The following is a 24617-nucleotide window of genomic DNA, read 5'->3' on the forward strand; positions in this document are numbered from 1 at the left end:
TCAGAAGACTTGCATGCGAATTATGGTTCTGTCATGAGACCGGATATAAATCATGGTGCTGTCATCAGGGCCAGACTTCGCCGCCTATTTTGTAAAATGAGCATGCTTATCTCAAAGGAGTTTGAGAGAATGTACTGAATGATTAAATGTGACTTTTCTAAACAAAAACAGTAAAGTGCTATATAAAGCATTAGTACTCATTCATCTGATTTCTTAAAATACCATTTCTTCGGAGTTCCCTGGTGACTCAGCAGGTTAAGGATCCAGCAATGTCATTGCTGTGGCCCAGGCTGCCAATGTGGTGTGAGTTCCATCCTTGGCCTGGGAACTTCCCATGCCACGGGTGTGGCCCACCCCCTGCAAAGAAAAGGCACCTTCCAAACTAGCCCCAAACAGTATCAATTGTGTGTTATCACCCTGGTTAACATTAACACTGATGATTCTTCCTCAGTTTTGCCTTATTTGTCATCTTTACAAACTAAGACAAAGATGTCAGTACAAGGAAGAAAAGAATGTAGAAATATGATTTTATTTATATTTATGTCAGTAAATAAATTGGGTCTAGTGTCTTACTTGGACTGGCTGCCTAAAAAAAATAAATTTGTATCTGATATATTAAATCTAATATAAGGAAATTTAGCCTCTTCAGTTAATTAAATATAATCAAAGTAAAAGCTAGAGATTAGACGGTTTTTTAATTACATAATTTCAACTTATAAAAGATAATTTTCTTTTTTTTTTTCCGGCTACAACCATGGCATGCTCAACTTTCCAGGCCAAGGATCAAACCCACTACATAGCAGTGACAATGACAGATTCCTTAACGACTAGGCTACCAGGGAACTCCAAGATCACTTCCATTATAACTTTCATATAAAATGTAAAAAAGATATTTTTAAAGGTACCATTTATTTACATTTGAAGACATTAGCGTCTGCTTTGTCTTTTAGCTCAATTCCTTTCAACCATTTCAATAGAATTTTGAAGTCTAAAGTACATGGTGAATGCTCATTTCATAATTATAATTATTAATTGGAGAGTGAAAAGTAATTTTTGAAACTCTACTTCCTTGCAATGAAATTACAGAAAATAGTTTCATTAACACAGTATAACCTCGTTAACTTGAATTTCACTAGAGTAGAATTTGTGATTAAACTGAAATAGCAATGTTGAAGTCTACTGGATTATGTGCACAGTTAGTTACTATTTGCATTTGAAAGAGATTTTAATTTTTTTCTTTTCCTTTTTTATGTAAATATTTTTAATGAAACGAGGCCAAATTTATTTTCTCTCTCCACCCTCTTCCTTCAATCATTTAATATATTAGAATTCAGTTAATTTGTACTGCATTTTTCCATACAGAAACAAATTTTTCTTAAAGACTAAATATTGTGTGTCAAGTTATGTATTTAAATTTTGAAGGATCACACAGACGGGAGTTCCGTTGTGGCTCAGTGGTTAACGAATCCAAACAGGAACCATGAGGTTGTGGGTTCGATCCCTGGCCTTGGTCAGTGGGTTAAGGATACAGCATTGCCGTGAGCTGTGGTGTAGGTCGCAGACACAGCTCAGATCTGGTTTTGCTGTGGCTCTGGCGCAAGCCAGCGGCTACAGCTCTGATTGGACCCCTAGCCTGGGAACCTCCATGTGCCGTGGGAGTGGCCCTAGAAAAGCCAAAAAGCCAAAAAGCAAGGATCACATAGACCTGCCATATCGCAGAAGAAAGGACTTCAATTACAGCAGTGAGCAGCAAAGTTGTTACAATAATCTTCTGCCACTTATTGAATACCATCATCACTATATACTACTACATATTAATGACAGATGGCTTTCAAGGCTGCAGACAAAACCTCAACCCATTTCTGAAAACTCTCTGTTGCATATCAGCATGGACTAAATCTGGCCCAAAGAAATGCTTTGCTCAGCCCACACAGGGTTTTTTGAAAAACTTAAATTAGGTGTCACATTAAAAAATTGGAATATTTCACATAAGAGTCTACATTTTTTGTGTCTCTTGAAAGATATGAATATTTGGCAACATTGAACCCACATCCCTGCAGGACAACAGCTGGGTGAAGCTAAGAATTTGCTGCCCCCGCCTCGCCCCCCGACAAGAAGCGCTCCCGTTCACCAGTCTCTGCGCAGTCCTATGTGCTCCTTTGTATTCTAACCTGGGCTCCAGTTTACAGGTTGTGTTTGTGATCCATACTTACAGCTTCATTTCTTCACACAAGCAGCCCACTTCCACTTCTTCCTTCTCAACACTCTTCACCAATGCACCAATACAGCGCGCACACACACACACGCACACACTCTGTCTACCAGCTCTTCGGCTAGTTTCCAGATTATGGCGCATAGTTTCATACAAATTCTTCCTCGTCAAGAATGTTCTTCCCAACTCCCTGCCTGCTTAGCTGTACCTATTCACCACTCAACTGAGGGCAAGTATACCCTTCACCAGCCTTCCATCATAAAACAGAATAGATTGCTTCTTTCTTTTGAATAGATTGCTTTCTTTCTTTTGCTTCTTTCTTTTGAAATGTGTTGTTGCACATATGTGACTACATGTAGTCTTTCCCCACTTTCTGCTTTACCATAAACCTCCTGAAGGTAGAACCCTGTCCCTTATCTTTGTATCTTTAGTACCTATTGCAGTGCTTGGTACAAAGCAGAAAATAATGCATTTTTGATAAGTGAAAGAATGACTGATTTTTCTCCAGGAAGGAAGACTATTTGAGAAAAGAACAAAGGACAGAAAGAATAAATGGTTTACATTATGAATCACTCATCCATATGAAGGAAAATACTCAAAATATATTAAGTCAAAAAATGTTCATATCTAAATAATTTACTCCTCCTTTTATACTTAGAAGAATTAATGAAACATACATTTTAAAATGTAACCACTAAGTTGAAAAGGGCCTAATTATTTACCTAATTGATATAAGCTTTTTTCTTAACTAAATTTTTGACATGTTCTAGTACACCCAGATGTTTATATCATCACAAATAATTTTTTAACTATTTATGGCAATTCAGAAAACTGCATCTGGTATTTCTTATATGTTTCCTCTGAAATCACCACTTCTGCCAAAAACATCTATAAAGAAATCCCTCAAAGGGTTTGGGTAACAAAGCGTCTGGGAATGTATCTGGCCTATGTTCAACAGGACATATATATGTTTTTTTGTATAAATCATGTCCTGGAAAATGGAATGTCTATTTAAAATAAAAACTCTACCATCCAGCATTATAAAGGTGGTTCCATGAAAAACATTTTAAACTTCCTTCATATTTGCAGTTTTAAAACACATTTTTATGCTTCATATTACAGTTGGTTTGCTGGGGCTCATTTTATACATTCTTCTAGATTTTCTTTTTAAAAAACCCTCTAAGGAAATTTTCCATTCTCAACCCATAGAAAACTCTTTTTAAAACAGTCACCAGAGTTCCTGTCGTGGCTCAGTGGTTGACAAATCCGACTAGGAGCCATGAGGTTGCGGGTTCGATTCCTGGCCTTGCTCAGTGGGTTAAGGATCCAGTGTTGCCGCGAGCTATGGTGTAGGTTGCAGAAGCGGCTCGGATCTGGCGTTGCTGTGGCTCTGGTATAAGCTGGCGGCTACAGCTCCAATTGGACCCCTAGCCTGGGAACCTCCATATGCCGTGGGAGTGGCCCTAGAAAAGGCAAAAAGACAAAAAAAAAAAAACAAAAAAACAGTCACCAAACCTTCTTAAAGAAAACAAATCAGTGATGGGGCCCTTTACGATATGGGTATAAACTGGCACACAGACCAAAAGACTTTCCCAGTGAGTGCTGTAATCTAAACTTGAATTGTTTATGAAAACTTATTTTTCTTGGGGTACCGTAAAATTCTGAATACTAGTTACCAAGACAATAACTCTTTTGTGCTTCCTATTCCAATTTTATCCAATCATTTTCATTTAAGCAGGAATTTATCTCAAAGATGATGGTAGAGAGTAAGTGGAGAAAGGAAAAGGTTAAGTTTGGCCATGAATACAGCAAAGTAACACATCTTTTAATGGTCCTAGTCTAGGTTTCCATAGGTGTATTTTTTTCCCATGAATAACAATTCCATAAAAATTCTGAACTCTGATCAACTCAGAATAGTTAATGAAAGACACTGCCCTATCTGCTCATAGAGGACTCATGTCTGAAGTTTGAAAAATCATGGCATGTGAAATAAAATCTCTGGAACCACAATGAAAAAGAACACTTTCAGGTAAAATGTTGAAAGAATAATTTCTTAAGGGAAGGAAAGCAGTATTTCTTCTACCAACCAACATCATCTATTAAAATATAGCACCTATAGGATCTCGGGGTTTCTTTTCACTGCTATTTCCCCATGTTGCGTGAGGCAGGGAGGGTGCGGGGGAGGAGAGAGAAGAACTTTGTACCTTTGCGGGGGGGGGGGGGGGGGGGGGAATCCTACTACTTGTCAAGTTTCTTTCCTCCTTGGAATGTCTCTGACTCTTAATGGGATTCTGGGGGAACGAAATATGTACTATCTTTTGGCCACAGTTGACCACCACGGTCTTAAACTCTGAACCTATGGCGTATCTATGCTATGTGTAACTTCCTTAACTACACTCCTCGAGAAAAGGGATCCCATCTGGCATCTCATACAGCAGCTAACATGAAACCAAGTAGTTGGTTCTCATTAGGTATTTTATACCTGATAAGGCATTCTCACACTTTTCACACAAAGCCTGTAAATACTCGGAATTCACAATCACAATTACATACACGGCACTAACAATTATGTAGTCTAAGAATGATTCAAGTCTTCAACAATCTACTGTTTTAATACGGGTGTGACAGCAATAGCTCCCCTTTCATATATTTGACCAGACTGGCTCATCTCATCTCTGGTAGCAATGACATAAGCAAGCATTACAAATAAAACAACGTTTTTTAAAAAATGAGTTTCCTAATATTGTTTAAATGTTGAAACTGCATATCAACTAATCATCAGTCTACAGACGCTTAGAAAGAAAACAATACTTTGCCTCTACAATTCAAGTCTCTATGTACTTTCTTGCAACAAAAGCCAATCTGTCTTTTTCAAAACTGTTTCTCCTGGCAAATATTTTTGCTGTCTGGCCAAGTTTTGCGTTAAAAATAAAGTACAGTATTACAACATCAATCAACATTTAAAGTACTTAATGATCTATGAAAGAAAATATATAGTGATTCTTTTGTAACAACCAAGCCAAAGTTTTATTTTTATTATCAAGAGTACATCTTTAAGAAAATAAAATCACATTTGTGTTAGAGATCTAAAAGCAAAATTAAGCAACGTAGGTAATAAAACAGATTGTTAAGAAGAGCTTAAATGGCACAAGAATGACTTAAAGACATTCTTTGTCAGAACTGTCTCTTTTCCCACCCCCTGCCCCCCACCCCATCTGTAGGACACTGGCCTCTTGGCTGCTCTTTCAAATACCAGTTGTATAAGCATAAGGAGAGCTTTTTCTGTGGCTAACAGTGACTTTTTAAAATGAGTCCAAAGTTCCTACACATTTATAACGAATACTATCTGTAACTTTTTACATGAATAGGGACCTAGGCCACCTAAGCCTTGCCATTCACAACCAAAATCTAAAAATATTCTACCACTGGGGATTTAAACGAGTACCTAAACAAGTTACTAAGTAGTGCAGGAACTCTGATATTTAACTGTAAGTCACAGAATTTTTTTAATCTTAACATCATCTACTGGGAATGATACAGGTCGTTGTCTAAAAGGGGATGTCAGGAGTTCCCACTGTGGCACAGTGGGTTAAGGATCTGACTGCAGCAGCTCCAGTCACTGGGAGGCATGGGTTCGATCTCCAGCCCGGCTCAGGGGGTTAAGGATCCAGCATTGCCACAGCTGTGGTATAGGGTCACAGCTGTGGCTTGGAAATGATCTTGTCCATGATACTCAATATATAACTATTTCCTTGTTGCCCATTTCTAGGCCCTCTATTAGATTCAAGTTCCAAGGCTAGCCAAATCTTACAACATGAACAGAATGAACAGAGGACTTTTAGTTGAACCGTAATTTGCCTCAGAATCAAGTCACCTTGAGAGCACTACCTCACATAATCTTTTGTGTGTGTGTGTCTTTTTAGGGCCACACACGGCATATGAGAGTTCCCAGGATAGGAATCAATCAGTACTACAGCTGCCGGCATACAACACAGCCAGAGCAACAGAGGATCCAAGCCATGTCTGCAACCTACACCATAGCTCACAGCAACGCTGGATGCCTAATACACTGAGCAACCAGGGATCGAACCCACATCCTCATGGATCCTAGTCGGGTTTGTTACCACTGAGCCACGACAGGAACTCCTCACATGATCTTATTATTTTTTATCCCTAACAACCTCTCATTTCCTGCCTCCTGCTGGATTTAGGTCGACTTACTTTGGCTTGTCCTCTGATAGCAACGCTTCGGTGAAGTGTCTGCTTACCTCCTTAATGTCCAAGTCACTGGTGCTGCAGTTTGAGAGTGTTTGTGCTGTGCCATCTCCTACTTTTGCCTCCTTCTAATTTTATTTCCTGTTAGGTGGTACTTCTTAATTCCTTAATTACATGCCTTGGTGCCACCCTGTCTAACCCTGATACCTAAAGGAACATTTCTAAGTTCTGTTATCATTTTTCTGATACCCTGAAATCAGTACCTACTAAGTGTAGCCCTAGAATGGCTTCAACTTCCTGGGGACCATTAAATCAGAGAGTAATGGTTATCTTTGTCAGCAGTTAGAGTCAACAAAGCACTATGAACCACCTGATTATCTGAGGCCCAAGTGATAATCCAAAGCAAAGGACTCACCCTAGAGAACTGACAGGGCCCTTACAAGCACCAAAAAATATATGATGAGTGCCTGCATGTAAACCACCACCTCTAACCATAGAAAGCTAGTTATATCCAGATGTTCATTCCACACAAAGTCACTCTCTTACTTGAGAACACAGCCTTCCCTAGCATACCACACACCTTTAGGGAGGATGAACACGGATCGGACAGCAAAGAGTCAGACCGGACATTACAAGTCGAGTCAGTCAAACCAGTCCCCTTCATGTTTCACAGGGTGACAGCCAACACAACTGGACTGCCTGAATATTCAGGAAAACGAACTGGACCGCCAGGGTCAACTTCAGACTCTGGTTTCACTAAGACCATATTCAAATCCAAGCAACTTGGTCCTAGGAGATGAAGATGGAGTCACACCAAAGGAAGCTGGTCTCACTCAACTGTACTAATGCCTGGGGGGAACTACATCTGAGTCAATATAGTTTTGGAGGGGGAAAAGGAAAAAGAAAAAGACCTACTTTGTTTTTTAAGTTCTTCAATTTGTTCTTCCTTTAAATCTAACTGTTCTGTAAGTCTTGATGCTGAATCCAGTGCAGCATTTGCTTCATCTAAACGCTCCTGAGGAAAAAAAAATGTTCATTAAAAAGCAGCATGCAGAGTTCCCATTGTGGCTCATTGGTAACAAACCCGACTAGTATCCATAAGGATTCATGTTCGATCCCTGGCATTGCTGTCAGCTGTGGTGCAGGCCAGCAGCTGCAGCTCTAATTCAGTCCCTAGCCTGGGAACTTGCACATGTCAAGGATGCAGCCCTAAAGAAAAAAAAAAAAAAAAAAAAAAAGCAGCAATAGCATGTAAAGACCATTTCCCAAACTACAGCGAAGTGGAAGCTGGAAGGCATCTTGGAGTCAATTAACCCCTTTTGGCTGATGAAGCTGTGACATGGGCAAGTTCATTTGATACTAAGTATCGAAGATAGAACCCACACTTCAGAACACATAGTATCTTTTGCCATGTGAAATTATCTAAATCATATGTAGTCCAACCTGTCCTACTTTGCTCTTAGAGCTTCTTGAGTTTTAGTCCTGGTTAGGCTCCTCCCTGCCCGTGGACTGCACTTGTGGTTTTCGACATTTTCTTGCAAGATAGTTTCCTCCTTCAGTATTTCTATCTTTAAAATAGTATTTCTCAATGGGATTGCTTTTGACATTCCTGGCCCTTGCCCACTTAACGCCAGAAGACCCATCCAGTTACTGTAACAGCCCAAAATACACCTAGATGTCCAGGACAACTCCTGGCTGAGAATCCTTGCTTTAATACAGCTGGAATTTACTTTTGTATATAGCATAAGAAAGGGGTCCAATCTTATTTTTCTCCATATAGAAAGCCAGCTGCACCAACACTGTTTATTAGATCATCTACCCTTTTCCCCATTAAGTTGAAATTAGTTTAAGGTTTAGTTTTAAATTCTCAAATATATCCTAGGCTCCATTTCTGAATTCTCCTTCTGTTCTACTAATCTAGTCAATATGACAACGATTTACGGCTCCATTTTGATATTTCGTAGCAAGTCCCTCTTCACTGCTGTTCTTTCACGCAATCTTCTTGGCTATTCTCGAGTACTCACCCATATAAATGCAGGTCAAGTTTCATCTTGAATCAGAGTGATAGCTTTTTCTGCTGTATCTTCTTATACAGACTATGGTCCCCAGTTACCCAGTCAAGCAAAATGTACATGTTGCTGTGAAGGTATTTTACAAACGGAATCAAAGTCCCTAAACAGCTCAATTTAAGGAAGGCACATTATTCTGGCTAATCAGAGTGGGCCTGATCAAACCAGTTGAAACTCCTTGAAATTAGGACTGAGGTTTCTCCAAAAAAAAGAGAAGAAATTCCATTTGCGGACAGAAACTTCAGCCCATGCCCCCAGAGCCCATCTGGCTTGTGACTTTCTTTCCTGATCACCTGGGGACAAAAGCTTTGGCCCATGCCTATGAGTTCCAGCCTGCCTACGACGTGATCTTCCCCATTTTGACTGCCATACCCTTATTACCCAGGCCCCACAATCATTCATGTTGTCAATTCTGTGTAATAAATCTCATGTGTATTCATATTAGAGGGACTGAAAGAAAAAAATTTTAAAAATCTAACAGTCAAAAACCATAAGGTTAAATTTAATGTAAAGGAAATTTATTTATTTATTTATTTTTATCTTTTTGCTATTTCTTTGGGCCGCTCCTGTGGCATATGGAGGTTCCCAGGCTAGCGGTCTAATCGGAGCTGTAGCTGCCAGCCTACGCCAGAGCCACAGCAACACGGGATCCGAGCCGCGTCTGCAACCTACACCACACACAGCTCACGGCAACACCGGATCGTTAACCCGCTGAGCAAGGGCAGGGACCGAACCCGCAACCTTATGGTTCCTAGTCGGATTTGTTAACCACTGCGCCATGACAGGAACTCCTAATGTAAAGGAAATTTAAGTAAACTTTCAACTGACTGTGTTAACCTCCTAGCGGGGTTTTGTGTTTTTTTTTAGGGCTGCACACGTGGCATACGGAGGTTCCCAGGCTAGGGATCAAAGCAGGTCTGCAGCTGCCGGCCTGTGCAACAGCCATAACAATGCTAGATCCGAGGTGCGTCTGCGACCTACACTACAGCTCAAGGCAATGCCAAATCCTTAACTCACTAAGAGAGACCAGGGATCAAACCCGCATCCTCATGGAAACTAGTCGGGTTTGTTACCACTGAACCATAACGGAAACTCCAAGCATTTATATTTAAGAAAATATTACAGCGTAAAACTACACTAAGACTTTTTAAAAAATTAACATTTAGATTTCATCATTCCTTCAACCATTTTTTGGTTTTTATTTCATTAATTTCATTTTTTATCTTTATTAATTCCTTCTTGATTTCTTCTGATTTATTATTTTTCTAAATACATGTTACATTTTAAATTTAAAAAAATTAACCTTGTTGGAGTTCCCCTGGTAGCACAGTAGGTTAAGGATCTGGTGCTATCACTGCTGTGGCTCGAGTTTGATCCCTGGCCTCAGAACTTTTGCATGCTGCAGGTGTGGACAAAAAAATTAATAAACAAATAAAGCTGGTTTAAAAAGAAGATCTAACGGTATGACAATCAGACATTCTGGACCCCACTAGAAATAATTAAAAGTGTTGGATAAAATAATTTTTAAATGCGTTAATGAGCTGAAGAGAAAGTATACATAAATGGCAAATAAACATATTAAAAGATATTTGACCTCATTAGTAGAAATGTTAAATTAAAACCGTAGGATGACAGCTCTTCCTGCCTACCACAATGGCAAAAACTTTAAAAATTCTGATAATGCTGGTGTTGCCAAGGATGTAGAACAAGAACTCTTAGTCCCAGGGGTAGGAGAAAATTAGCACAAGTGCCTTAGAAAACAATTTGCCATCAAATCTAATAAAGTTGAAACTGCCCATATATATCCTGTGACTCAGGAGTTCCAATCAAGACGTATACCTGAAAGAAACTCTTATATATGTGCACCAGGAGATATAAACAAGAAAATTCATAACCACAGTGCTTGTACAGCAAATACCAGAAATGTCTTTATCAGGAAAACAGGTACATAAATTATATATTTATGCAATGAACATAGCAGTAAAAATAATAAAATTTCTAACATAGTAACTACATAGTAATATGGCTGAAACTCCTGAACATAATACTAAGCAAAAAAAAAAAAGTCTCTGAAGAATTATTCAATTTACATATAGTTCAGAATTCCATTTATAGAGTTTAAAAATACACAAAACCGAAATAAATAAATGAGGGGGGGGGAGATAAAAATATGCAGAACCAAAACAACATAATATTAAAAGATGCAAATCTATGTGATAAAACCACAAAGAAAAACAAGAGTAATAAACATAAAATTTTGGAATAATGCTTATCGCTAAGGTGGTGGGGAGGAGGAGACATGGGGGGTACATGAGCCACTTGAAAGGACGACATTCTATTCCTTATACTGGGTGGTGAGCATGTAGATATTTGCTGTTTTGCTAGTCTATTTATTTGTTTTCAGCCACCATAAAGCATATGGAGTTCTCAGGCCCAGGATCAGATCTAAGCCACAGTTGTAAACTACGCCACGTTGCAGCAATGTCAGACTCTTTAACCCGCTGTGCTGGGCAGGAGATCAAACCTGTGCTCTGGCACTGCAGAGATGCCACCAACCCTGTTGTGCCACGGTGGGAACTCCTGCATTGCTATTCTTACATTTCATAAGTATTATCTAAATACTGTTTTGCAGCTACTCAGTGTTGAGTAAAAATTTCAAAAAACTAAAGGAAATACGTCTTCATTTATCTGGAATATTAATATGTCTGAACAGCATATTCACCACTAACGACAAGTAAATAAATTATATTATTTTCCACCATCTATCACCAGAGTCTACATATGACTCGGAAAAGTTTATCCTAAATCTAAAAGCAAGTTACCTTGCTGTCATATCTCTGCATGAGAGTTCATTTTATTTATTTCTTATATATAATTTTTACATGTATGAAATACAGCATAATAGAGAAAAATATTTTAAAGAATGCTACAAAACAAAAAGATTTAATGGGATACTATACATTTTAATCTATGTGAAATAAGTAACCAAGGGGAGTTCCTGTTGTGGCGCAGTGGTTAACGAATCCAACTAAGAACCATAGGTTGCGGGTTCGATCCCTGGCCTTGCTCAGTGGGTTAAGGATCCGGCGTTGCCATGAGCTATGGCGTAGGTTGCAGACGTGGCTTGGATCCTGTGTTGCTGTGGCTCTGGTGTAGGCTGGTGGCTACAGCTCTAATTAGACCCCTGGTCTGGGAACTTTCATATGCTGCTGGTGTGGCCCTAGAAAAAGGCAAAAAGACCAAAAAGAAAAAAAAAAAGTAACCAACATATTTTTTTGAAAAGAGAAAATTATGAAGTTAAACTTGTACATTAGGTTTTTTTTAGTGATCTCTAAAGTTCCCACCTGTGCTAAAAATGTCAATATCCCATCCTCTTAAATGTGTCGAATCTATTCTAAAGTCTCAGTCACAGGAGAGAAACACCCAGCATGTTGTTCATTACGCCCTGGCAACAACGTTTCCTAAACGAACTGTTTAGTAGGGGATTATTTCCAAGACAAAAATTCTGTAACTGTTTTGTGAACAATACAATTTACAAGAGTATATTATTTTAACCAACCTGTAATGACACTAGTTGTCCTTCCAGATTTTCTGCCTTTTTCTTCCACTCAGCAGTAACCTGTCTGTGCTTTTCTAGTTCGGTAGAATACATAGCTTTTTCCTCTAAAGAGGAAGAAAAAAAAAAGTTACATTAGTATTTTGTAACTGTGTGATAAAATTCAATTTTAATACTTCAACAAAAGTAGTTCAAATGTCTCAAGAAAACTATATACAGCTTCATGATGATGTTCACTGAAATTAATGAGGTCAGTTTCCTCTGTTAAATCCTTCTGCATCTTGTCCATCTTGCAAAACTTCCCTCCCTTCAAAACTCTACTCCAGTATCTCCTCTCCAGCAAAACTTTCTTTATAGCCTCAGTACCATACTATTTTGTACACACGTCCACTCTAGTATTATAGAGTAGACCTAGATAAGTCTCACCTTTAAAACTCAAAATTGTAACCTTAAGAGTAGCCCTGATGTGTACATACATACACAGATGCCAAGTTTTGCTTAAGCACAAAATTTGAACTTCTGTTACTTCATTAGCCTCGTGTCCTCTCACCACCTGCCCCCCACTAGCAGTTCATTCACTGTCAATGATTCCTGGATGTAGAGATAGGCAAACAGGTGGGCGAAAGATCTAAAGGGGGTGCATCTGAGGATGAGAGGGTGGTGTGAAAAAGCGTACTCGGTGATCTGGTGCAACGGCTCTGGTCACTGTTACTATGTGTCTAGAAAAGTCTTTCACCTGAACTAGAAAGTGTAACTACTTTACTGTAGAGATGAACAGCTAAGAAGTGGTTAATCGATATTTCAAAGGACAGTAATTACTGATGATTAACTCTCTGAAGTGGGTTCAACTTCCAACCAACACCTCAAAACCTCACCCTCTTTTCTGAGGGTGCTTCTCTCTGCCTTTACACTCCCCCTGTGACCTTCCTACGTCATCACCCTCATACTTCCCTCAACGCTCACCTTAACTACTCATAATACGATACTAAAACAAAATGTTCACAATTACTATATATGCTTTATGTTCTTCACTCTTGACTGTAAAAGGAGTCTAATAATTTGTTGATGGCTACTTATCTTTTCCTCCTAAAAATGGGTAACCTTTCAAAGATTACCCCATGCCTAATCTAAAATTTCACTCAAGCCCAAATTCCCAAAACCACAGTTGATCCTTGAACAACATGGGTTTGAAATGAATGGGTCCACCACATGCAGATTTTTTTCAATAAATATGCTGGAAAATCATTTGGAGATTTGTGACAATTTGAAAAAACTGAGGAACTGCTTAGCCTAGAAATATTAAAAAGAAAGGGTTATATCATGAGAGCATGAAATATATGAAGATACAAGTCTATCCTTACACAGGCAGAAAGTGAGTGATGACATAAATTTAATAATGGGTTAGTTTTCTTAACTGTGTTATAACTTTGCTTCCAAAGAATTACATTACCATATGGTATGCCTATCTCTCTCTTGTAATTAGAGAAACTGCCTATTATCACAAGGAAGTTTTAAAAAAAAGTAACAATGTTTCTAATGCTATATTATGAATATGACTGTAATACTATATACCATAAAAATTTTACAGTCCATTCATTAATGTAAAGGCTAGGCTTCCATAAAGCTATCACATTGTTGCTTCTTCATTATCAATGTATGACTCATTTACCCATAAACAAGTAAGAATTTCCTTTCACACTACCTTTTCATTTTTGTTTTGCTTTGCTTTTGTTTTTGGCTGTACCCACAGCATGTAGAATTTCCCAGGCCAGGGATCAAACCTGCGCCACAGCAGTGACTTGAGCCACTGCAGTTACGACATCAGATCCTTAGCCCATTGCACCACAAGGGAACTCTCCTTTTCATTTCTGATGTCTAGTGTTAGTAATATGTATAACATCTACAGTGCTTGGAATCATACAAGACAATTCTAATTGGTACTTACAGATCATTTATCTTGCAAACAAATGACATAAACTTAAATATAGTACAGTAAGTGTATTTTCTCTTCCTTATGATTTCCTTGATATTTTTTCTTCTAGCTTACTTTATTATAAGATTACAATATATAGCATATATAACATACAAAAAAATGTCTTCATCGACTAATTATCAGTTTGGCTTCTGTTCAACAGTATGCTATTAAGAATTAAGTTTTGGAGTTCCCATTGTGGCTCAGTGCTTAACGAATCCAACTAGGAACCATGAGGTTGCGGGTTCAGTCCCTGGCCTTGCTCAGTGGGTTCAGGATCCGGCACTGCCGTGAGCTGTGGTGTAGATTGCAGATGCAGCTGGGATCTGGCGTTGCTGTGGCTGTGGTGTAGGCTGGCGACTACAGCTCCAATAAGACCCCTAGTCTGGGAACCTCCATATGCGGAGGGTGTGGCCCTGGAAAAGACAAAAAAGATCCTCCCCCTGCCCCCCCCAAAAAAAGAATTAAGTTTTGAGGGAGTTCCCACTGTGGCTCAGCAGGTTAAGAACCCGACTAGTATCCACGGGGATGCAGGTTCGATCCCTGGCCTCGCTCAATAAAGGATCCAGCATTGCCATGAGCTGTGACATAGGTCACAGACATGGCTTGGATCTGGCAATTGCTATGGCTGTGGTGTAGGTCAGGAGCTGCAGCTCCAATTCAACCCCTAGCCCAGGAACTTCCATATGCTATCAGTGTGACCTTAAAAAAAAAAAAAGAGTTAAGTTTTGAGACTCAAAATTATATGTAGATTTCCAACTGCCTAGAGGGTGAGTATCCCTAACCTGTGCATTGTTCAAGAGTCAGCCATACAATAGTTTTTCTTCAGTGAAAGACCAGACATATAACTGACCTTGCTGGAAATGCTCCAGGACCATCTGCAGGTTGGAAAGTGACAGAGCATACTGCTTTACTTGTTCCTGAGACACAGAAAGCTGCAGCGCAGTTTCATCCCTTTGCTTGGATACCACGTTCAACTGTTCCTGCAAGGACTCTACCTGTAGAGTGGCCTGATGGCTTCAAACAAAAAGAACAAAAGTCAAACTGCTTCCATCTATTTAGACGATTTAACAAGATGAAATACCTTCCCTACATTTTATTGCACTAAATTCAAGTTAGATTCAAATTATTTAGATACTATGTTTTATCTATTATGGTAAAATGTACATAACATTTACCATTTTAATCATTTTTAAGGGTACAGTTCAGGTACGAAATCCCTCCACACGGGTGCACAACCATCACAGTCCTCCATCTCTAGATTTTCTTCCACCCCGCCCCCCAAGCCCAAACTCCAGACCCATTAAACAGTATCTCCCCTTTCCCCTAACAGCCACCATTCTACCTTCTGTCTCCCTGAATCTGACCTTCCCTACATTTTATTACATTAAATTCAAGTTAGATTTCAAAAACCTTAAAAGAGTTCCTCTGATCTTTGTTCGCCCTGTTTTAATTCCTGTGAAGTTGACTGAACAAACAGCAGTCATTTTAAACACACAACTGGGCTAAACAAGGCATGTCAGCATAAGGAAAATTTACAAATAGCGTGCAACTTTCATGTTCCGTACTAAAACTCTAAGATATAATTCATCATAAGCTTGAAAGCTGTAAGAGACCTTGGAAGTCATTTTGTCCAGCTTCCAACCCACCAAGCAACGGCTTCTGTGATACCCTCCTGCTTTGGACACTTGCCATCTTGGTGAACTCACAACTTTCTAAAGGCTATCTCACGGATTAACTACTAGTTAATTATCTTTTACTATCATCTTTTTGTCTGCTTACATTAAATACAATAACCCCTACACCCACCCCAAATAATAAATCAGAGAACTCTTAGAGATTTATAGAGCACCTATCCAGGCTTATGTCATTGATGGACTTCCTTAATGTATAACTATTACATATAAAATATTGCAACAGCCTTCCTTGGTTTTAATACCCAGTTAGTTCTTATTAGGAGCATCTCACTTTGAACAAAGTTTACCCAACAGTACCCTCTTGTGGAAAGAGCAGTAAACTGATAACCTGAGGATTTAATTCTCTCTTACGTCTTGTTCAACTATGCTGATTAGCAAATCACTCAAAGGATGATCATTGGGACGAAATGAGCTGTGATGTCATACAAAAAGTTAATAAATACGTTACTATTGTTAAGGGCTCAAAACACCATAATCTGGTTTGTAGATTTGAGTTACTTATACAACAAATATTTATTGAACATGCATGAAACTATGTGTAAGGGAGTTCCTTGGTGGCCTAGTGGTTAGGACTGGGCACCTGCGCCACAGCAGCCCAGTTCAATCCCTGGTCTGGGACTGAGATCCCACATCAAGCTGCTGCATGCCATAGTCAAAAAAAAAAAAAAAAAAAAAAGCGTACTGTGGGTAGGGTACAAAATAAATGGCACCATCCCTACCCTCCCCCACCCCGTGACCTTACACGCTGTTGGGAAGGAGAAGGTGTAAGGCAGTTCAGCAGCTACACGTGCCCTAAGCAAACCACAAGTGCCTATCGGACTCATCAGTCCAAGTACTACGCAGGTTCAGAGGAAAAACATCACACTGGGGTTTGATTCTGGATTTGAGGAATGGGGTGCAAAATAAAGTACTCTTTATGAAATTATTTGAAGAATAGGCGAGATGAACAGAAAAACAGTCAGGGATCAAACCCACTCCTCAGGAAGAAAGCAGAAGACAAAGAAATAGGAAAACAGTAGCTCTCCCTGAAGAACTGAGCAATTCGGTTTGGTCAGATGTAGGGCTAGTGAGAAATAAGGCTAAGGTGGTGGACAGCCTGGGACCAAATCCTAAGAGTCTACCCTGCTTTGAAAAGAGGAGCAGCACAATCACAGCCCTACTTAACGAAGGTTATTCTGGCAGTTACCATGAAGGGTAAATGAAAGGAGGCAGAAACTAAAACTATTTTAATTAGAGAAAATAAGGCCCTGAAAATTGAAAGGAAAGATGATCAATTTTATAGACTGAGGATGTTTTGGTATTTCTGTTAATGTGAAACACATACACAACATGTTCACTCACTGTTTTAATTCTCATTTTAAACAAGTTTGTTCTGAATCTGAAGGTACAATAGTATTACCCACGAAGGGCATAAAGAGTATACCCTCAGAAGTATCATCTCTCTGGCCTATAATCTCTTTGCAGACAGAGATAATATTATCTCCTTATATTTCCCTCAGCATCATATATAGTAAAGATGTAAATTAAAAAAAAAAAATTTACAAGTAGGAGTTCTTGTTGTAGCTCAATGGTTAGCAAATCCGACTAGGAACCATGAGGTTGTGGGTTCGATCCCTGGCCTTGCCTAGTGGGTTAAGGATCCAGTGTTGCCATGAGCTGTGGTGTAGCTCGCAGATGCGGCTTGGATCTGGCGTTACTGTGGCTCTGGCGCAGGCTGGCGGCTACAGCTCCGATTGGACCCCTAGCCTGGGAACCTCTATATGCCGCAGGTGCGGCCCTAGAAAAGGCAAAAAGACGAAAAAAAAATTACAAGTAATAGAAATATAAATGGATATGATTTCTCTGGAAGATTATTTATCAGTATATTTTGAAAGTTTTAAAAACACCCTTTGAACCAAAAATTTCCATTTCTCAAAATTTACACTAAGGAAATAATGTCACCAACACAAATATACCTATTTTAGGTTATCATGACAGTACCCTTAGTAATTTAGAAAAATTCAAACACTCTAAATGTCCAATAATAAATGACTGGATCAAAGAAATTATGGCAAACCCAAATAATGGTATACTAAGTAGCCATAAATGATACTGTAGAAACAGAAGACTAAATGTATATTGATTCTCATTAAGTGTTAAAACCAGGATACAAAACAGTATAAATAGTATGATCTCAATTCCACTTTAAAATACATAATATATACATATATACAGAAGCATACAAAGGCACAAAAAAAAAGATTACCTCTGAGTAAATAAGACTATGGCTTTATGTCTTTTTGGTGTATGTGATTTTCCTCAAGTGGAAGATATAATGTTTTTGTAATAAGGAAAAAAAAACATTGAGAGAAATAAAATTTTTAAATATATAAGCAGGGACCTGGTCACTCAAAAGTTCTAAACCAAAAGGGTTAATGCATTCTGACTGGAAGTCTCTACCTTGCCATCTCCTTCACGCTTTCCTTTCTAATATCCAAACTTCATTCAACCTTAGATTACCCGATCGAAAAGAAACTCACATAATACAGTTCCTGGGAAACCTGACAACACTAATTAAAGCAGTCAGAATTTAAGCCTAGCCTCTTAAAAGGATGAAAAAAGTAATCACCTAGGGTGATGGTTAAGATTCAGAGAAGCCTCAGTTTGAATGGCAGACCTGGATAAGGGTTACATACCTTGGAGTGTGAAAGCTACAGGTGCACTTTGTGTGCCTGACCTTGGGAAGGTTACTGTACCTCTTTACCCTGAGCTTCTAGTCTTTAAAATGGAGACACTGAATTTTGTGAGGATAAAATGAGGTAACATGAAAAATTCTTACTGGACTGACATTCAAGAAGTGTTCAGTTAATGTTAAAATGAAAAAAAATGAAAACGTTACCTTGCACTTTCCATTGCATTAGAGGATGAAACTAGCTTTTCCTCCAATACTGTGACTTTCTTTCTAAGTTTAGCCTCTCTGTCTTCTGCAGCCAAAACTTCACGGGTATAAGAATCTTCCGATTCTAAAAGATGGTTACGCAATCTTTCTAGCTCCTGGTTTAATCGCAATTCCTTGTCACGTAAATGCTGAACCTAGATAGAGGACATTAATTTTATTTTTCTTCTATAAAATGCTCCCTCTTTCCCCTCCTACAAGCCACTCTGTTATCAAATCTTTTCCCCATTACTGATGTGTATTAATGGCATACTAATTTCTCACTTAAGAAACACTTATGCTAGAAAAAAGTCCCTTGAAATCATCCTTAATAGTCATTTGGAAAGTTTACTTTGTAAGATCTCATTCCCTGTGGCTATAATGGAAAACCAAATTGTACAAAGTACTATGCTTTTTGCGACAGGCCACTTTTTTAAGTAAATAACATCATTTTTTAAGGGTAGGAAAGTTTTCTTATTTCCAAGAAGTGCCATATTTTTTTCCCCTGAGATATAATTTAGTTCCAGGTATACAACTTACTAATTAGATCATAGTTTTCACTTTTGAAAACTGAAATAAAATGCACTTTGGGAGACCAAACCCTGCTATAGCATATCAGAGGAAGACTAAGAAAAAAATCACCTGAGAGAGAAATTCATTGTAGTTGATAATCCTTATAGTTTTCGTCCTTAATAGTTATTAAACTTAGTGTCTGAATCAGTGTTTCTTTAAAGTGAAAGCATACCTCATTCTGTAGAGCAGTGTTTTCCATTTGCTTTTGCTTCAGGGCCAGCATGACTTGGTCTCTCTCCTGTTGAAATATAATTGTCTTCTCCTGCATTGACTTAACTGCATTTAAAAGCTGATTCAACTCACCCGTCTTGCCCTTTGGGAAAGAAATAACTTTAGCTTTAAAGAAAAACACATTTTAAGGAAGTTCTCACTGTGGCTCAGTAGTAACAAGCCTGACTAATATCCATGAGGAGGAAGGTTTGATTCCTGGCCACGCTCAGTAAGTTAAGGATCCGGCATTGCTGTAGGTCACAGATGCAGCTGAGATCCCGTGCTGCTGTGGCTGTCGCACAGGTCAGCAGCTGTAGCTCCAATTCAACCCCTAGCCTGGGAACTTCCATATGCCACAGGTGTGGCCCTAAGAAGCAAAAAAAATTTTAATTTTTTAAAAAATACATTTTAAAAGATATTTCTTCATTATATAATCAAAAAAATACAGGTAACAGTGTCAAGGTCATCAAAATCAAGGAAAGTCTGAGGAATTATCACAGTCTAAAGAAGCCTAAGGAGACATGACAACTAAATACAATATGGTGTCCTGGATGAAATCCTAGAATAAGGAAAGGGCATTTGCTAAAAATTTAAGAAAATTCAAATACAGTATGAACTTCAGTTAATAGTAATGTATCACAACTGGTTCCTTAGTTGTTGCAAAGGTACCGTAGTAGTGTAAGATGTGAGAAATAAGGGAAACTGGGTGTGAGATATACGGGAACTCGCTACTACCTTTGCTTATTTTTCTAATAATCTAAATCTATTCTTAAAGTTTAATTTGAATAGTTTTAAAAAGAACTAAAAAGACACAATTTCTTCAAATTTACCCTACAAAACAAGCACTCACAGACTCCCAAATTACCCAAAAAAGTGTGAGTGCATTGTGTGTGTGTGTGTCGCCATTCACCTGGCATATGCAACTGTCATTAGAGAAAACAGCAGTGTCAAGTTGCTGGCAGAGGAGAGAAAGGGAAGTAATTTCACATGCATGGCCTATTTTTAAAGAACATTTTGGCAATGATTTAACAAAAGTAACTCTGGAATGATATCTTGCTAGACTGTTGCAAAAATTTATTTCTGAATGCATTCCATACAAGTACAATATGTTAAAGACAACACTTAAAAGAAAGATAACCCTTCACTGCAAAAGTAGGGCCATGAACTTAAGATGATAGCTGGAATTCTAAAAAGCACAAAAAAGTGTCAGGCAGTTTACAGCCAAGCCTTTTCTTGGTTTGAAATATGCATAGCATGTGAATCTATTTATAGGTTGGTATTGCTTTTACATTTTCATGTAAACTTTCCATCTCTTTTAAGAATATATAACACGTCCCCCAAGACAAGTCATTGAAACCGAACCATAAAACCATCTGTTCCTTTTATCTCAACACCCTCTCCTGGAAAAAGAGGCCAGTATTTTTCAACTAGTTTTTCAGTTAAATTTTTTCATATTAGAGAAAGAACAAGTGCTTGAAAATAAAAAAAAACTGAAGATCTTCTACTGAAAACACCCTTTTCTCCCTGAAGAAAAAAATGTTATTATATTTAAAATAAGGGTACTCATGGAGTTCCGTCGTGGCTCAGTGGTTAATGAATCCAACTAAGAACCATGATGTTGCAGGTTCGATCCCTTGCCTTGTTCAGTGGGTTAAGGATCCGATGTTGCCATGAGCTGTGGTGTAGATTGCAGATGCGGCTGGAATCCCACGTTGCTGTGGCTGTGGGTAGGCCGGCAGCTACAGCTCTGATTGGACCCCTAGCCTGGGAACCTCCATACGCCGCGGGTGCGGCCCTGGAAAACGCAAAAAGACAAAATAAATAAATAAAATAAGGGTACTCAACTATATAGAGTATTATAAGAAATTAGTTTACGCTAACTGCCCTCAAGTAATACAACCCTAAAGTACAATTCAATAACTTAGGAAATCTTCCTGAAAGGCAGGTGAGTCTTAATGAAATCTGCACCTTTTTTTTCTTTTTAGGGCCACACCTGCAGCATATGGAGGTTCCCAGGCTAGGAGTTAAATCAGAGCTACAACTGCCAGCCTACACCACAGGCACAGCAGTGCAAGATCCAAGCCACATCTGTGATCTACACCACAGCTCATGGCAATGCTGGATCCTTAATCCACTGAGCAAGGCTAGGGATCAAACCTGTGTTAATCAGATTTATTTCTGCTGAGCCACAAGGGAAACTCCCAAATCTGCACACTTTAGATCTATGAGCATCAACGAAACAGAATGAGATTGTACAAGCTAAAACTACAACAGGAACAAACAAAAAGAATACCTGATTGCTCTGCATTCTTCTATCAGCCTTACAAGCCCTAAGATGCTACACTCAATTCTGGTTAGTGAGCAAGAGAAAGCTGCTACCCTCTCAGAGTCTTGCTCATGCTGATTACAGACCAGTACGGTAAGAAGCTAAGGCGCTATTCTGAAAAGGAAGAACATACCTCAGCACATCCATGTACCCACTTAATCAGATGGCAAAGAAGTGGAAAATGAGGGAGACTTTAGTGAAGTGAAAACGACCTCAAGCATACCCAAACTTTAATCGAGGACTCTTAAAAGAGAACCTAACTGACAAAGGAAGTTAAATCACTTCGTGTCTAGTGCCTGAAAGCACGTAAACACTCAAGAAGCACTTGGTGAATATTCCACTGTTCCACCTCATTTTGCTTCCAAATTTCTACTACTGAATCAGAGTAAAAAGGCACTCCACCATAAAAGCCCATAGCTCTGATCATAGTATGATGGAGTTGGTCTTCAATACATTCTTATTAAAATCTGCTATCAACTGCACGTAAAGGTTTAAATACATCAAAAACTACTGATACTTTAGTTGCTACAACCTTCCATTTTATGGATGAATAAACAAACCAACAAAGTCAAAGCACACCCAAAGGCACACCAGTGACAGAGGTGGGATTAGAATATGTACTGAGAGACGGGATTAAGATGGTGGAATAGAAGGACTGGAGCTCAACTTCTCTCCTAAAAACAACAAAATTCACAACTAAAGACTGAGCACACTTCACCAAAATGGACCGGAAACCTTAAAAAAGGTACCCTACTCCAGAAGAAAAAGAGGAGGCCACATCAAGAGGTAGGAGGCACGATTTCACGATATAAACAACCCCATACCTCCTGGGTGGGAAGCTCCACAGACTGGAAACTAACTGGTTCACAGAGACTCACCTACAGGAGTGAGGGTTCTGAGCCACACATCAAACTCTCACGTGTGGGGATCTGGCACAGGGAGAAAGAGCCCCTGGAGCATCTGGCATTGAAGGCCAGTGGGGCTTGTGTGCAAGAGTTCCACGGGACTGGGGGAAACGGAGACCCCACTCTTAAAAGGCGCACACAGACTTTCATGTGCACTGGGTCCCAGGGCAGAGCAAAGTCTCCAAGGGACTCTGGGTCAAACCTGACTGCAGTTCTTGGAGGACATCCTGGAAAAACAGGTGTGAATGTGGCTTGTTGTGAGGGAAGGACATTGAAAGCAAAGCTCTCGGGAATATTCAGCAGCAGTGCCTTTCTCTGGAGGGGGCCATTTTGGGAAAACCTGGCCCCTCCCGTCAGCCAGCTGCTGAGAAGCCCCAGGGCAGACAACAATGAAGGTGGGATCACAGCCCCACCCCTCAGTAAACAGGCTACCTAAAGACCCCTCAGGCACACAGCTGCCTCTAATCCCATCCAGAGACTAAGCCCCACCCACCAGAGGGATTAGAATCGGCTCCTCTTATCAGGGGGCAGGCATCAGCCTCTCCCATTAGGAAGCCTACACCAAGCCCCCCATACTGACTTCAGCCACAGGGGGGCAGACATTGGAAGTAAGAGAGGCTACAAATGTATTATCTGTAAGAAGGTCACCACACCAAAAACCTATAAAAACGAAAAGGCAGAGGACTATAACTCAGATGAGGGAGAACGAAAAAACCCCAGAAAAACAGCTAAGCCATGAGGAGATTCTCAGCCTCCAGGAAAAAGACTTTAGACTGTTGATGCTGAAGAAGATACAAGACATTGGAAATAAACTGGAGGCAAAGATGGATAACTTACAGGAAACACTGAGCAAAGAGATACAAGATATAAAACTTAAACAAGAAGAGATGCAAAATACAATAACTGAAATAAAAAATTCACTAGAAGCAGCTAACAGCAGAATACAGGAGGCAGAAGAACAAATAAGCGAGGTGGAGGACAGATTAGTGCAAATTACGGATGCAGAACAGAAAAGAGAAAAAAGATTGAAAACAAATGAAGAGAGTCTCAAAGAATTCTGGGACAACGTGAAACGCACCAACATCCGTAATATAGGGGTGCCAGAAGGATAAGAGAGAGAGAAGGAGACTAAAAAAATATTCCAAGAGATAACAGCCGAAAACTTCCCTAACATGGGGAAGGAATCACTCACTCAAATCCAGGAAGCGCAACGAGTACCATACAAAATAAACCCAAGGAGGAACACATACTAATCAAACTGACCAAAATTAAAGACAGAGAAAATCTTGAAAGCAGCTAGGGAAAAGAAACAAATAACATATAAGGGAACCCCAATAAGGCTATGGGCATATTTTTCAGCAGAAACTATGCAGGCCAGAAGGGAGTGGCATGATATACTCAATGTGATGAAAGGAAAAAACCTCCAACCAAGATTACTCTACCCAGCAAGGCTCTCGTTCAGATTTGAAGGAGAAATCAAAACCTTCTCATATAAGCAAAAGCTGAGAGAATTCAGCAACACTAAACCAGCCTTACAACAAATACTAAAGGAACTTCTATAGGCAGAAAAGAACAAGAGAAGAAGGAAAGGAAAAAGAGCAGCAAAAACAAATCCAAAGTAATTAATAAAATGGCAATAAGAACATATATATCAATAATTACCTTAAATGTGAATGGACTAAACGCCCCAACCAAAAGATATAGACTGGCTGAATGGATACAAAAACAAGACCCATATATATGCTGTCTTCAAGAGACCCACTTCACTTCTAGGGACACATACAAATTGAAAGTGAGAGGATGGAAGAAAATATTTCATGCAAACGGGGATCAAAAGAAAGCTCGAGTAGCAATACTCATATCAGACAAAATAGACTTTAAAATGAAGAATATTTTCAGGGACAAAGAAGAACATTACATAATGATCAAAGGATCAATCCAAGAAGACATTATAACAATTTTAAATAT

General features: G+C 39.1%; 1 protein-coding gene across 3 annotated transcripts in view; it reads right to left on the reverse strand.

Moving 5' to 3' along the window:
* TRIP11 (thyroid hormone receptor interactor 11) overlaps positions 1-24617 on the reverse strand; it is a 73362-nt gene that overhangs the window by 11243 nt on the left and 37502 nt on the right. For all 3 annotated transcript variants that reach the window (XM_047794505.1, XM_047794503.1, XM_047794506.1), the window contains 5 exons: positions 19381-19521; positions 18600-18793; positions 14878-15041; positions 12056-12159; positions 7343-7442 (listed from right to left, as the gene is read on the reverse strand). In XM_047794505.1, the coding sequence (XP_047650461.1) occupies positions 7343-7442; positions 12056-12159; positions 14878-15041; positions 18600-18793; positions 19381-19521 (703 nt within the window). The remainder of the gene's footprint in view (positions 1-7342; positions 7443-12055; positions 12160-14877; positions 15042-18599; positions 18794-19380; positions 19522-24617) is intronic.

Source organism: Phacochoerus africanus, chromosome 9 (genome assembly GCF_016906955.1).
Source record: "Phacochoerus africanus isolate WHEZ1 chromosome 9, ROS_Pafr_v1, whole genome shotgun sequence".
In the NCBI taxonomy this organism is placed as follows: Eukaryota; Metazoa; Chordata; class Mammalia; order Artiodactyla; family Suidae; genus Phacochoerus; species Phacochoerus africanus.